Consider the following 15,317-nt stretch of genomic DNA (forward strand, 5'->3'; position numbering starts at 1 on the left):
AAGACTGGCTCCTGGGGGTCGGGGCGGAGCATCTGGTTCACACAAGCCCAAATAAGAGTATACAAGAAAAAATCATTAAGAGACAATAAGCCCCTCCACCCATGAATCTGATCTGCCGGGGTGGATTGGGCCTCCCTAAAATTAAGAAAGAATTCCTTAGAAATAGCGGCCGAGTGCCAATAATCTCTGACATGAATACTTCATCTAAGATTTCAGTTTCAGGGTTAAATACAGACAGATTCAGCTGTCTGCACATGTCATGTGACTGATTCATATGAAACGCAACAGTGTTGATATTTGCACAACCAAACACCCAACATTTATTTTGCAATAGTTCGCAGACCTCATGCGCCAAGATTATTGAAATCACAAATTGTGACATGCATCTTATGGTATTTAATTTTATATTAATTATTATTATTTAAATATTTAATAGAATTTGTATTCATATAAATAAATAAAAAACATAACTATATTTATATTTTATTAATTAATAATTAATTTAATATATAAAATGTAATTTAATTGTTATTTAATTATTATTATTCATTACTATAATTATTAGCAATAATTTTTTTTAAATAATGCAATAGTTATAATTAATTAAAGATGAATGTATTATTTTATATTTTACTTTTTTAAGGGTTGTTACTCTTTATTGCATAAAAGAAGGGGCATAGCATCCATTATAACTACTGTATGTGAAACACCCACTTTTGGACTATAATCTTTATATGTTTAATCTTTAATGTGTCCCCTTGCCCTTCATGTTATTATAGGGACTATAACTTTTAAGGCATGCTTTTTGATCACACAGTGAGGACTTTAATAGCATGATTAATTGTTTTGTTATAGTATAAGTTTCTGTAAAACTGCTTTGAAACCGTGTGTGTTGTGAAAAGTGCTATACTAATAATAATAATATGACTTGACTTGATTATTCAAATCATTCCTAAGCCCTGTATCAGACCACATTTCTTAAGGAGTAGTTGTTTCATTTGGGAGATATTTGGCATAATAAATGTCTGTGTTCTGTTCGCTGGTGTAGGATATACTGGGGTTCACTCAGCAATCGTTTGATGTCATTTTGATTATTCAGCTTTTTACAAAAACAGGGTTCCTTGAGATGTCAATCTTAACTTGGCTTGATGGGTCTTGTTTTAGCAACATCTTTGAGGCTCCCTGCTCTCTTCAGGATGAATACTGTATATGTCAATGGGCCGATGTGCTGGCATGTGGACTCAAACCCTAAATGTGCTTAACAGCTGAGGGGTAATGCTAGCTGTGCTCTCTCCCCCTCACCAGAGCTCAGATTGGCTGGGGTGTCATTGTAGCACTGCTCTGATTGGCTTAGCTCTCTCCTTTTAGAGTCACATTTCTCATCATGTGTTATGAGTGTGAGGCCAGTGAAGCATTTGTGAATGGACGTCCCATTGGTGTCATTCATAAGACTCCTGATCCCCAGCACCCCATATGGATATTGTACCTTACTATGGCAACATGTGGAGCAGAAAATCGAGTTTCTTAGTGGTCCTTACAAGGAACCAAAGCTGATAACTGTGATGAATTGAAAAGACACAGGAATTTCTGTTTAGGGATCAATAACATGTGTTCTGTCAAAGTCTGTTCCCCCTATGTTTCCCTGGTTAGTGTTCCCCGTATTGCTGTTAGGCATTAAACATAGGAGAAACAGAATTCATCTAAGGTGAAACATAAAGGGAACAGACTTTGACACAACTCCTTATGTTTCCCCAGTTAGTGTTCCCATTAGTGCTGTTAAACATTGTCTAAAGACTTCGATAAAGGGGAAACAGACTTCGGCAAAGCGGGAACAGACTTCGATAAAGGGGAAACAGACTTCGGCAAAGCGGGAACAGACTACGATAAAGGGGAAACAGACTTCGGCAAAGCGGGAACAGACTTCGGCAAAGGGGAACAGACTTCGGCAAAGGGGAAACAGACTTCGGCAAAGCGGGAAAAGACTTCGGCAAAGCGGGAACAGACTTCGGCAAAGCGGGAACAGACTTTGATAAAGGGGAAACAGACTTCGGCAAAGGGGAAACAGACTTCAACAAAGGGGAAACAGACTTAAACAAAGGGGAAACAGACTTCGGCAAAGCGGGAACAGACTTCGGCAAAGCGGGAACAGACTTCGATAAAGCGGGAACAGACTTCGATAAAGGGGAAACAGACTTTGACAAAGGGGAAACAGACTTCGGCAAAGGGGAAACAGACTTCGGCAAATCGGGAACAGACTTCGGCAAAGGGGAAACAGACTTCGGCAAAGGGGGAAACAAACTTAAGCAAAGGGGAAACAGACTTCAACAAAGGGGAAACAGACTTAAGCAAAGGGGGAACAGACTTAAGCAAAGGGGGAACAGACTTCAACAAAGGGGGAACAGACTTCAACAAAGGGGGAACAGACTTAAGCAAAGGGGAACAGACTTCAACAAAGGGGGAACAGACTTAAGCAAAGGGGAAACAGACTTAAGCAAAGGGGGAACAGACTTCAACAAAGGGGGAACAGACTTAAGCAAAGGGGAACAGACTTCAACAAAGGGGGAACAGACTTAAGCAAAGGGGAAACAGACTTAAGCAAAGTGGGAACAGACTTCAACAAAGGGGAAACAGACTTAAGCAAAGGGGAAACAAACTTAAGCAAACGGGGAACAGACTTCAACAAAGGGGGAACAGACTTCAACAAAGGGGGAACAGACTTCAACAAAGGGGGAACAGACTTCAACAAAGGGAAACAGACTTAAGCAAAGCGGGAACAGACTTAAGCAAAGGGGAACAGACTCGGCAAAGGGGGAAACAGACTTAAGCAAAGCGGGAACAGACTTAAACAAAGGGGGAACAGACTTCAACAAAGGGGAACAGACTTCAACAAAGGGGAAACAGACTTAAGCAAAGGGGGAACAGACTTCGGCAAAGGGGGAAACAGACTTAAGCAAAGCGGGAACAGACTTAAACAAAGGGGGAACAGACTTCAACAAAGGGGAAACAGACTTCAACAAAGGGGAAACAGACTTAAGCAAAGGGGGAACAGACTTAAGCAAAGCGGGAACAGACTTAAGCAAAGCGGGAACAGACTTAAACAAAGGGGGAACAGACTTCAACAAAGGGGGAACAAACTTCAACAAAGGGGAACAGACTTAAGCAAAGGGGGAACAGATTTCAACAAAGGGGGAACAGACTTCAACAAAGGGGAAACAGACTTAAGCAAAGCGGGAACAGACTTCAACAAAGGGGAAACAGACTTCAACAAAGGGGAAACAGACTTCAACAAAGGGGAAACAGACTTCAACAAAGGGGAAACAGACTTCAACAAAGGGGAAACAGACTTAAGCAAAGCGGGAACAGACTTCAACAAAGGGGAAACAGACTTCAACAAAGGGGAAACAGACTTCAACAAAGGGGGAACAGACTTCAACAAAGGGGAAACAGACTTCAACAAAGGGGAAACAGATTTAAGCAAAGCGGGAACAGACTTCAACAAAGGGGAACAGACTTAAGCAAAGGGGGAACAGACTTCAACAAAGGGGGAACAGACTTCAACAAAGGGGGAACAGACTTAAGCAAAGGGGAACAGACTTAAGCAAAGCGGAACAGACTTCAACAAAGGGGGAACAGACTTCAACAAAGGGGGAACAGACTTCAACAAAGGGGGAACAGACTTCAACAAAGGGTAACAGACTTAAGCAAAGCGGGAACAGACTTCAACAAAGGGGGAACAGACTTCAACAAAGGGGGAACAGACTTCAACAAAGGGGAACAGACTTAAGCAAAGCGTGAACAGACTTCAACAAAGGGGGAACAGACTTCAACAAAGGGGGAACAGACTTCAACAAAGGGGGAACAGACTTCAACAAAGGGGAAACAGACTTCAACAAAGGGGGAACAGACTTAAGCAAAGGGGAACAGACTTCAACAAAGGGGAACAGACTTCAACAAAGGGGAACAGACTTCAACAAAGGGGAACAGACTTAAGCAAAGGGGAACAGACTTCAACAAAGGGGAACAGACTTCAACAAAGGGGAACAGACTTAAGCAAAGCGGGAACAGACTTCAACAAAGGGGAACAGACTTCAACAAAGGGGAAACAGACTTCAACAAAGGGGGAACAGACTTCAACAAAGGGGAACAGACTTAAGCAAAGGGGAACAGACTTCAACAAAGGGGAACAGACTTAAGCAAAGGGGAACAGACTTCAACAAAGGGGAACAGACTTCAACAAAGGGGAACAGACTTCAACAAAGGGGGAACAGACTTAAGCAAAGGGGAACAGACTTCAACAAAGGGGAACAGACTTCAACAAAGGGGGAACAGACTTAAGCAAAGCGGGAACAGACTTCAACAAAGGGGAACAGACTTCAACAAAGGGGAAACAGACTTCAACAAAGGGGGAACAGACTTCAACAAAGGGGAACAGACTTAAGCAAAGGGGAACAGACTTCAACAAAGGGGGAACAGACTTCAAGCAAAGGGGAACAGACTTCAACAAAGGGGAACAGACTCATATAAATTTGACATTGCATCAAATTTATATGAGATGAAAAGTATAAATTGTTCAATTGTAAATATGTCTATTGAAGTTATTAAAAGCACTTTTTCATCACATCACCATTTTCCCAAGTGCAATGATAAAAACTGAAACTCTGAAATCTGCTCAAACTATTTCCAATTTACAAATCTCTTAATAAACTCTTGTCTATATTTAGACAAACAAATGTGTGTTTTCAAGTCATCATGATAACAGAATGTTTTTTTTATCAGAATCAGCGATGGATGGAGAGATTTGGCGAGGGTCTGTTTCTGTGTCACAGTGGTTAACGAGGGTTTTGGGGATTTATGGGGGTCGTTCCTCCACATAGTCAACTGTTTGAGAGTTTGACTATTAATAGCTGTTTTGCTCTGTCTGCAGATAGAGTCAACTAAAGGAGGCACCCAGAATTCCCCAGATTTCCCAGAATTCCACAGTATTTTAATAATCACAGTAAGTCAACAAATAGAGCCCTGCACATGTCATTAATTTTTAAAAATCTACATTTTGAGATAATGAACACGTTTACCTCTCAAATCCTTCTAAAACCCACAAGACATGTCATTGTTAGAGTTAAAATAGAAATGTATTCACATTTTAGTGTATAAAATGTCTTGCTACCACGTATTAATCTATGCGTTTACAATTATATTCAAGTTTTAATTCACACATAACAGATAAATAAATAATATGCTAATTTTTATTTTTACTTTTATTTATTTTTTACAGTGGGCTAGTTAATTTGTGCATCATCTTACACACTTAAATAACACAAAAAAGCATTTAAGCAGAAATATCCATAAAGACACTTATTCTATTATTAATTATTATTACCCAGGCTAGAACACTAGCAACTGACAACGCCCCAGCAACCAAACAGAACTCCCTAACAACCACCTAGCAATGCAATAGCGACCTCTCAGAACACCCTTGAGACTACCTAGAAACCATCCAAAGCACCCTAGCAACCACAAATCAACACATATCTCAGCACCAGAACACCGTAGAGACATGGGGTGGGCTCTTTGAACTCAGGGTAGTTGGTGGGACATTGTGGTGATGTTTTGAGTTTTGCTGCTGTAAGCACCACACACATTTTCCTCAAAATGACCTGTCGAGTTGTTATTATTATTCTTTTTTAGTTTGGGCTGGTGGATAAACTGTTTATGTTGTAGATCATATATATCATATATAATTGTATAGCTTCTTTGTGTGTTATAGCTATAGTAGCATACATGTTAAACAAATATTGCATGAAGTTTGGAAACTTTAGGTAATGAGTTATGTTTTACAGTCACTCTGTTTATTTAATTTCACTTTATAATAACATGCGTTATTCCAATTTATGTCTGTTAGTACACCAAGATAAATGTATTTATTTATTTGAATTAAAACACAAACATATTGGGTTAAGAAGCATTTTCCACAAAGAGTGGACCATCCATTTCTTTAGTTTACTGTATTAAAAACTATTTAAAAATGTATGCATTTCAGTTTCATGACAACATTCCATTAAAATGAATTGAATATTATTTAACCAAATTAAATATAAAAGCTACATATCTTAAGTTTTATTAATTTAATTTAGTTAAAAACTAGACAATTCAATCGGATGGAATTTTGTTATGAAACTGAAACGCATTAATCTTAAATAAACAGGTTTTTTAATTTCCAATAAAAGCAAAGAGCGCCTCCGTAGCGCCTCCCAGCGTTTGAACGGTGGTATTGCAGTGGCACGTCAAGACAAGTCAAGTCATTTTTATTTGTTTAGCACTTTTCACAACACACATCGTTTCAAAGATGCTTTAAAAAGATATCATGCATTAACCAAAAATAAATAAATAAATAAATGAACAAAAAAATAAAACACGGAGACGTCATCAGAGCGACGCGGGGTGGTGACGCTGCCACGCGACGGCTGTTATGATTACATGCCTCCACATGAGAAGTTTTATTTATCTTTTTTACACCGTCGGATGCCGTATTTATTAATTTATTTTATTTGCTATCGTGTTAAAGAGCTTGTTTTAGTGCGGAGGCCGAGTTTGATGCGACAGCGCTCATAATGCATGATGAATGAGTATTCTGTTCAACAGGAAAATGAATTAGAAGCGCTTTCATCGATATTTGGAGATGATTTTAAGGATATCAGACCAGAAGATCCATGGAAGGTATTTATATCTGCAGAGTGCTTAATTTAGCATTTGGCTTAGTGTCATTAAACTAAGAGTATTCTAGATGACATAAATCATATTCTATACTTTTGTAACATTTGTTTTGTCCCTGAAGTCCACTTATAATGTTAGTCAATGTTTCTTGCACCGAAATAAATAATATGTTCTTTTAAAACAATATGCAAATGACCTCTGTTGTGATTGGCTATCCAGACTCCAAGCTGCAGAAAACCGAATATATATAAATGAGTCGATGGACATGACGTCATAATAACGAACATTTTAGCATGATACAGTGTGTCAGCCTAGTTTCAATAAATGAGCATGAAAAATCCCCACTAACAAAAAAGTATCAAAATGTTCCATGGTAATGCCATAGTATTCCTTCTTGAGACAACTTGGAGTACCATGTCAATACCATGGTATAATATGGTAATCATCCAGTTCCATGAAATATATATATATATAAGTATTGTGGTATTCCTGTCTGATCCTGTCACTGTACCATATCACACTACACCACATTTTAAGGGGACTGTTTTCCATGATATGGACCCTTAAAATGAAATGAATTGTTTTGAAGTGTTGGTATATGATGTCATATGCAGGTCAGGCGACCTCCTGAGGTTTATCTCTACCTGCGACCTCAAGGACTCGGTTATGGACAGACGAGTTACGTGTCAGTGGAGCTGCTGGTCAAATGTCCACCAACATACCCAGATGTGTGAGTATTTCAACATTATTGCCGCTGGCTATCACACCTGGAGTCGTGAGTTTGAATCCAGGGCGTGCTGAGTGACTCCAGCCAGGTCTCCTTAGCAACCAAATTGGCCCGGTTGCTAGGGAGGGTAGAGTCACATGGGGTAACCTCCTCGTGGTCGCTATAATGTGGTTCTCGCTCTCGGTGGGGCGTGTGCTGAGTGACTCCAGCCAGGTCTCCTTAGCAACCAAATTGGCCCGGTTGCTAGGGAGGGTAGAGTCACATGGGGTAACCCCCTCGTGGTCACTATAATGTGGTTCTCGCTCTCGGTGGGGTGTGTGGTGAGTTGTGCGTAGATGCCGTGGAGAATAGCGTGAAGCCTCCACACGTCTCCACGGTAACGCACTCTACATGTCACGTGATAAGATGCGCGGATTGACGGTCTCAGACCGTCAATCCGGTCAACACGAGGACCTACTAAGTCGTCTTAGCCAAAATAATGACGTCCTATCCGTGATGCCTAGTGTCCGGTATTGTAGAGCCTAGATCAGACGTGGGCAACATAAGGCCCGCGGACTGGATCAGGCACTCCACATGGTTTAATGTGGCCCGTGGCGCTTTTATTTTTCATTGGATATTTCAGTTAACTTGCATTGGGACATCACGCGTCTCCACAAGCGTTTATCATGCTCAGGGTTGCCATATAAGAGACGAAACACCCCCAGTTTGAGATTTATACTTGTGCAAATTGGAAATATTCCACCTAATTTTAAAATTATTTTGTGCAATCTGGTATAATGCAAGTCAATGGGGTTTAATCTGTAAACATTAAAATACTGTTTCACAAGTATAAACACAAGACATGAACAATATGTGTGTGAACATGATTTTACTGTCATTAAATCACTTATTAATCACATCTGTGTGAAGATATACACAATTATACAACTCTGTTGCCATGACGACGTAACGCTGTAAACTATTATGTCAGTTCTGAAATACTTTCATTTCTTTAAGACAGAAATCTAAATCTTTGATGTCTTGTGTTTGTCGTCAGGCCTCCAGAGCTGGAGCTGAAGAATGCCAAAGGTCTTTCCTACGACAAACTGCAGAATCTTCAGACGGAGCTCAATAAACTGGCCAAAGACCGCTGCGGAGAGGTCAGACGGGGTCTTTATACAGGAACATTTATGAGTTTGAATGCGTTTCACGTGAGCGAGCGATTTGTGATCTGTCTCAGGTGATGATCTATGAGCTGGCAGGTTTCGTTCAGGGTTTCCTGACAGAACACAACGTTCCTCCCTCGAGTTCCTTCCACGAGGAGATGCTGAAGAACCAGCGGCTGCTGCAGGAGCGTTTGGCTTTGGAGGAACAGCAGAAGATCGATCAGCGCCGCAGACAGGAAGAACAGATGGTACGGCACTTCTTTACACGTGACCTCCGCCGTAACGTTCGCACCAGCCGTATTATAAGTCATCTTGTTGAAGAGCCAATGAATATGCTGCCTTTTGTAAAAGTAAACAAAACATTTGAGAAATTAATCAAATGCTTTAGTATTTCGTATTTGGTAGGATTTAATTTTTTGGTTTGGTATTCACCATGGCAACAGTGTATCAATGCAACTGTGCAACATTATTTCTTGAAGTTTCAGTGTTACATTCTGTTTCAATATTGACATGTTGCACAGCAAAATGAGATACTTGCTGAAATTCAAAGGAGGGAAGAGGAGAAGAGAGAAGAGAAGAGAAAGAAAGAGATGGCCAAACTGGTGAGGTGTTTCTTTAAACGTTTTTTTCCAAAGTTATTTTTATTTTCTCCCCAATTCCCAATTCCCTGAGTCCTCGTGGTGGCGTAGTGACTCGCCTCAATCCGTGTGGTGGAGGACGAATCTCAGTTTCCTCCGCATCTGAGACCGTCAATCCGCGCATCTTATCAACGTGACTTTTTGAGCGCGTTACCATGGAGACGTAGCGCGTGTGGAGGCTTCACGCTATCCTCCGCGGCATCCACACACAACTCACCACACGCCCCACCGAGAGCGAGAACCACATTATAGTGACCACGAGGAGGTTACCCCATGTGACTCTACCCTCCCTAGCAACTGGGCCAATTTGGTTGCTAAGGAGACCTGACTGGAGTTATTCAGCATGCCTTTAAAAAAAAAAAAAAAGTCTCAATAAAAGCTAAAAAATCCTGAAAAAATAAATGTTGGCAAGACTAGAGCGGAATAATCTTGTAATGTTATTTAATAAAGCAATTGTGTTCTACAATATAATTCATATTTAAAAACGCTTTTGTCCACCAAATCAAAGTCATTGGTGGAAACCAACATGATGAGCATAAAAACCCTAAAACAGATCGGACACCTTTAGTCCCTCAACACTGAGCGTGATGTTTTAATCATCTGATATTCATTTTGAGATTTTTATGAAAAGGCAGATTGTGTTCAAGTCATGAGCTGGAACCCCGAGAAAACTCCTGTTATTAATGTCTCCAAAATTATAACATTTATAAAAAAGTATTTTATTTTTTACCTCGAATAATGTGTTTGAAAACATTTTGTAAGTGAACGATTAAGTTGTTTATACTCTCATGTATTTAAAGTTCAAAGAAAATATTAGAATACCTTTTAAAGTTTTTCCAAAAAGTATGAAACCAAATTGGACACAAATATTACATTTTTGACAACATGAAACTAAATGTTTAACAGATGTCAAATTTTAACAGCTTTGTCAATGACCCATAAATATTAGCCCCACCCCCAAAATAAATAAATAAAATAAAAACAAATATTTTTTAACAACACCGTCGCACTTGTGTGAAAATGATCGAAAATGTGAATCGATCACTGTGTATAACAACACTAATAGACCTTTTTCACAGACTGTGATGACGCGTTCCCGCCTTATTTATCAGCGGAATTCTCTCACAGACTTTTTAGATGATACATTTTTTAATATTGAGTGTAAGTTTGTAACATTGTGCTTTGTGTTAATTACACCACAGCTGCTGAGTGACCGTACATCTGTCTTAATCACTCTCTGTTTTTAACTCTTCTGGAAAGTCAATTTGTAATAGTGGATTTATTATTAATGGGTATTAAAATATTAAAATAACATGTGCTTTGGTCTCCCATTCACTCCCATTCCCCGCTGTCGTAGTTTACCCTGCTAACGTTTACTCCCGCGCTCCAAAACCGGGAGTGTGAAAAAGGTCTTTTATGGAGTTGTATGAAGATGTGAATGTCATGAATATTGTTTCAGGAGCGTTTGGAGACTGCAGTCGTGGGGAAAAGGCAAACATCAGCTTCACCCGTGTCACCAGTGGATCCCTCTGAAATAAAGAAAACACTTCAGAGCAGACGGCGAACGACCTCCAGCAGTCGACACAGGTCTGATGATGTCATTGGAAACCGTTCCGTGTTATTGCTGTATACAGATGTGCAAGAATCATCCAGTTCAGTCGCTGGACTTTAAAGTGTCGTTAGAATCTCTGTATATTCAAGGTTACAGTTATGGAAAACCTGGGGATTTTAAAATTGGGATTTCCAGGATCATGACCCCGCCCTCCGCCCTGCCACATTCCTCCCTCGTTCTCTCAGGCTGGGGAGCCCCCAGCATGACGTACACCCCCCCTCTTTCCCTGGGGAGGGGCGTGCCCTAAGCCCCGTCTGCCGGCAGGTAATCCCCGTCTACCTGGACGAGGGAGGGGACAAGGGGAGGGAAACAGAAATAATTAAACTGGGGGGATACTTCCTGTAACAGTGTAGCACCCCCCCCAAAAACACTGTAAAATTTTAAAGAGAGGGAAAAGGCCAACGCAGAGCGGCAGTGAGAGAGAGATGATAAAAAACCTCTTACTCGCCAGTTCTCCGATACGCCGCAGCTTGTTCCTCGGCCACTCCTCCACCCTGTAACGGACAACAGCCGCGCCTCTCCAGGCGGATCAGAGGCAGTCCTCCAGCCCCTGACGGAACAGAAGGGGTCTCCCCCGCCCCTGGCAGCGGTTCTCCCGCTCCAGGCAGTCGGCAGCGAGCCCCTCCCCGCTTGCGGTCGGCGGTCTTTTACCCCGCCGTGTTTCAGCGGCCAGTAGGCGACTCCTGCGCCCCTGGCAGCGGCCCTGACTGCTCCAGGCGGTCGGTTAGGAGCCCCTTCTCCCCTCACGGTCGGTGTCCGTCCTCCTCTTCCAGGCGGCTGGGCTCCTCGTCCCCCGGCAGATGGCCGCGGCTGCTCCGTTGGGGTGAACGGTAGTGGCGAGAACTGTACTACGGCGTATCCCTCCTCCTTCCCGGATTTCGGCACCAGTGTAAAGGAATCAATGGAAAGGAGGAGGCGAGAACCGGCTTGACAATATAAATAATAGTTTTAATGATAAACTTAAAAGACAACATAAACACACACATGACGGACATGTCCGTAAACGATCTCTCTCTCCCGCACGATCCTCTGCAGTCGACCTTTATCCCTCACGGAGGCATAATTAGCCTAATACGGGACCGGGTGTGTAGGATCACGACCCGCCCTCCGCCCTGCCACAATTTCCATATTTTTAACAAACACAAAGACAACGTTCAGCTTCATTTAACGAACCAAATATCTTTCAGCTGTGTTTGATATAATGGAAAGTGATTTTCTAGTATCAAATGATCAATGTAGCATGATTACTCGAGGATAAGGTGTTGGACTGATGGATGCTTTTGATCATAAATGATGTTTTTCAAATAGTGACGGTGATGTTTTATACATCAGTAATGTCCTGAATATATTCTGTGATCAGCTGAAGGCCACTTTGGAGAATTAAAGTACCAATTTCCTTCCGAAACAGCAAAATCTGTCCATTATTCCAAACCTTTGTCCACTAGTGTCGCTAGCCGGATCGCTAAAGACCCGAGTATGTAATAATATTTGGAGAAATACCCATGCACTTAAAAGATGAAAACTTTCTCCACATCCGAGTCGAATCATATATATATATATATATATATATAAAGCAACGCTGCATTGAAACGATGTGTGCTGTGAAAAGAGCTATACAAGTAAAAATGACGTGACTTTATTTTATGCTCCGTTTTAAAACATATAATTGCAAGAAATTGCTTTTTGTAAAAATCCTTATCTAGCAATCGCTGAACATGTGATAAATGTGATGATCATAAGTTGATGGTTATTTTCATCCCTGTCCAGGCGAGACACATACAGTGAAGATAATCCACGGCAACAGGAAGTCCTGCACTTCAGCAACAGCCTCCTGGGTGATGTCGTTGTTCACAGAGGGAAGTGCATAGGTGAGATATGTGGGTAGATTTTTGGTTGACCATCTGGACTGTCTTTGGAGGTAACGCCTGTTTTCTGTGTGTGTGTGTGTGTGTGTCCGCTTTAGGCGTGAGTGAGCGTCTGGGTCGCAGTGTGTATTACGCTTTCAACTCCACCTCTGGGGATTTTGCCGTTGTGTACGAGTGGATTCTTCGCTGGAATAAGACGATCGGAAAGTTCTTCACCAGCCAAGAGAAAGAGAAGATTGAGAAGTGCAAAAAGCAGGTAGACATCGCAGACACAATACATCATTATTCAGTGGATAACACCACTGGAAACATGAACTCGGTTTTTCCGAACAAGCTTTTCAATGGCGCTATTCACACCAGGTCCAACAACTCGTCCGCCAACAATCAGAGGTTTTTTTATTTACGTTGATTATTTATCTTTATTTCTTTCGATGCAAACTGACTCAACAATGAGATATTTATATATATATTTTTTGAATATGTATGTTGACTGATGTGCTGATATATACCTGGTGTTTTGTCTTATGTACATTATTTTATATGTGTATTACTGTGCTTGCAATATTATCTTTGCAATAAAAATAGCAGCACGGTCCGCCAATTTGTTGAGTAAAATACACACAAAAATACTCTTTACTTGCAAAATTTTACAACAAGTGTAAAGAACCCCAGTGATAGTTTTATTGCAATAATACAATTACTATCCATGCACAAGAAACCCTGAATTCAAGACATGTATACAATAATTAAATAAAGACCATGAGGCTATTATTTTAAATGTTATGCATCGTTTTACTGTACGCTATACCGGTTTTACTAAATGTACATTAGTTCACGTGTATTTATTTCACTTGACCTTGTGTTATACTATCCAGGCATTAAAAAAGAGAGGCTGGGTTCAAGAGTTGTAAAATACTCGTAGCAATATCCATGCATAAATGTAAAGACAAGACGAATGCAATAGCGCTCTTTACGCGTCTCACTCATCAAAACATGGAAAGAACATGATGAGACAGTTTCGCCTTAATTGTGTTAAATATATTAATCTAATGCATTTACAGCTGGATGCTTAAAGATCCATGCACCAGATTAAATGTTTGTAGAATGGCGCCACCTACAGTACAGGGGTGAAATTGACTTTTATTTTAGTAGCTTTGCTCCTGGTATGAATAGGCCTAAAAAGTATTTATCCAGTTGCTGTTATTGGTCCACAGGTGTCATGTGAGGCATCTGTGGTACTTTACACACGAGTAGTGACACTGACTATAATAGGCATTGAATTTGGAAATATATAGCGTTAAATCTGACCAAAAGTATGACATGGTCATATGTAAAAACAAAAAGAACAGAATTACGGGGGGTCTGGGTATCTCAGCGTGTATTGACGCTGACTATCACACCTGGAATCGTCAGTTTGAATCCAGTGACTCCACTCAGGTCTCCTTAGCAACCAAATTGGCCAGGTTGCTAGGGAGGGTAGAGTCACATGGGGTAACCTCCTCGTGGTCGCTATAATGTGGTTCTCGCTGTCGGTGGGGCGTGTGGTGAGTTGTGAGTGGATGCTGCGGAGAATAGCGTGAAGCCTCCACATGCGCTACGTCTCCACGGTAACACGCTCAACAAGTCACGTGATAAGATGCACAGATTGACGGTCTCGGACGCGGAGGCAACTGAGATTCGTCCTCCGCCACAATAATATGGGCATCTTAGTCCCACCCATTCCTTGATTAATTATGACCCTACATGCTCATTCTGTTTCTGAAATGTAGATTAATGGTGCTGAGAGTGAGTTGAGCTCCCTGTTGAAGCTGCAGCATCCGAATCTTGTGCGCTATCAGGCCTTGAGCTGCTGCGAGCATGAAGACTCTTTAGTGGTGGATCTCCTGACCGAACACATTCCTGGCTCCAGTCTGGCACAGAACCTCGCCAGCAACACGCCGGTGCCCGTCGACCAACTGCGCCATTACGCCATCCAACTTGTCAGTGCTCTTGACTATCTGCACAGTAACTCAGTGGTCCATAAACAGCTGAACTCGTCCTGTGTTCTCCTGGACGCTCAGGGCAATGTGCGTCTCACCGACTACAGTCTGTCGAAGCGTCTGTCAGACGTCTGTAAGGAGGACATCTTTGAGCAGGGTCGCGTGCGCTTCAGTGAGGACATGCTGCCCACACGCGCTGGCAAGAAGGGAGATGTGTGGAGTTTAGGGCTGCTTCTGCTGGCGCTCAGTCAGGGGAGAGACGTGAAGGAATATCCTGTGACTGTCCCATCAAACCTACCAGCTGACCTGCAGGACTTTCTCAACCAGTGAGTGTTTTACCTCTACGCTCTTAGTTTACTTAATATTGCATTTTTTCTAAGGCTTTAATTGCATGACATGCCAGTTAATTATATCATCAGCATTTGCCGATTAAGACCCCCCCCACCCCTCCGCATTTGTGTGTGTGTCTCTGTCTGTGTCGTTGTGTGTGTTTGTGCGTGCGTGTGTGTGTGTGTGTGTGTGTGTGTGTGTCTGTCGTTGTGTGTGGGTGTGTGTCTGTGTCATTGTGGGTGTGTGTGTGTGTGTGTGTGTGTGTGTGTGTGTGTGTGTCTGTCGTTGTGTGTGTGTGTGTGTGTCTGTG

General features: G+C 41.6%; 1 protein-coding gene across 1 annotated transcript in view; it reads left to right on the top strand.

Annotated features, from left to right (window-relative positions):
• Positions 1–6,448: 6,448 nt before the first annotated feature.
• The window catches only part of eif2ak4 (eukaryotic translation initiation factor 2 alpha kinase 4), a 41,618-nt gene continuing 32,749 nt past the window's right edge, over positions 6,449–15,317 (top strand). The window contains 9 exon segments of the mRNA XM_052153463.1: positions 6,449–6,714; positions 7,326–7,441; positions 8,475–8,577; positions 8,658–8,831; positions 9,105–9,185; positions 10,681–10,808; positions 12,601–12,701; positions 12,797–12,954; positions 14,468–15,003. Coding sequence (XP_052009423.1) covers positions 6,613–6,714; positions 7,326–7,441; positions 8,475–8,577; positions 8,658–8,831; positions 9,105–9,185; positions 10,681–10,808; positions 12,601–12,701; positions 12,797–12,954; positions 14,468–15,003 — 1,499 coding nt within the window. The 5' untranslated portion in view covers positions 6,449–6,612.

The sequence above is a fragment of the Xyrauchen texanus genome, chromosome 22 (genome assembly GCF_025860055.1).
Source record: "Xyrauchen texanus isolate HMW12.3.18 chromosome 22, RBS_HiC_50CHRs, whole genome shotgun sequence".
NCBI classification, from domain to species: Eukaryota; Metazoa; Chordata; class Actinopteri; order Cypriniformes; family Catostomidae; genus Xyrauchen; species Xyrauchen texanus.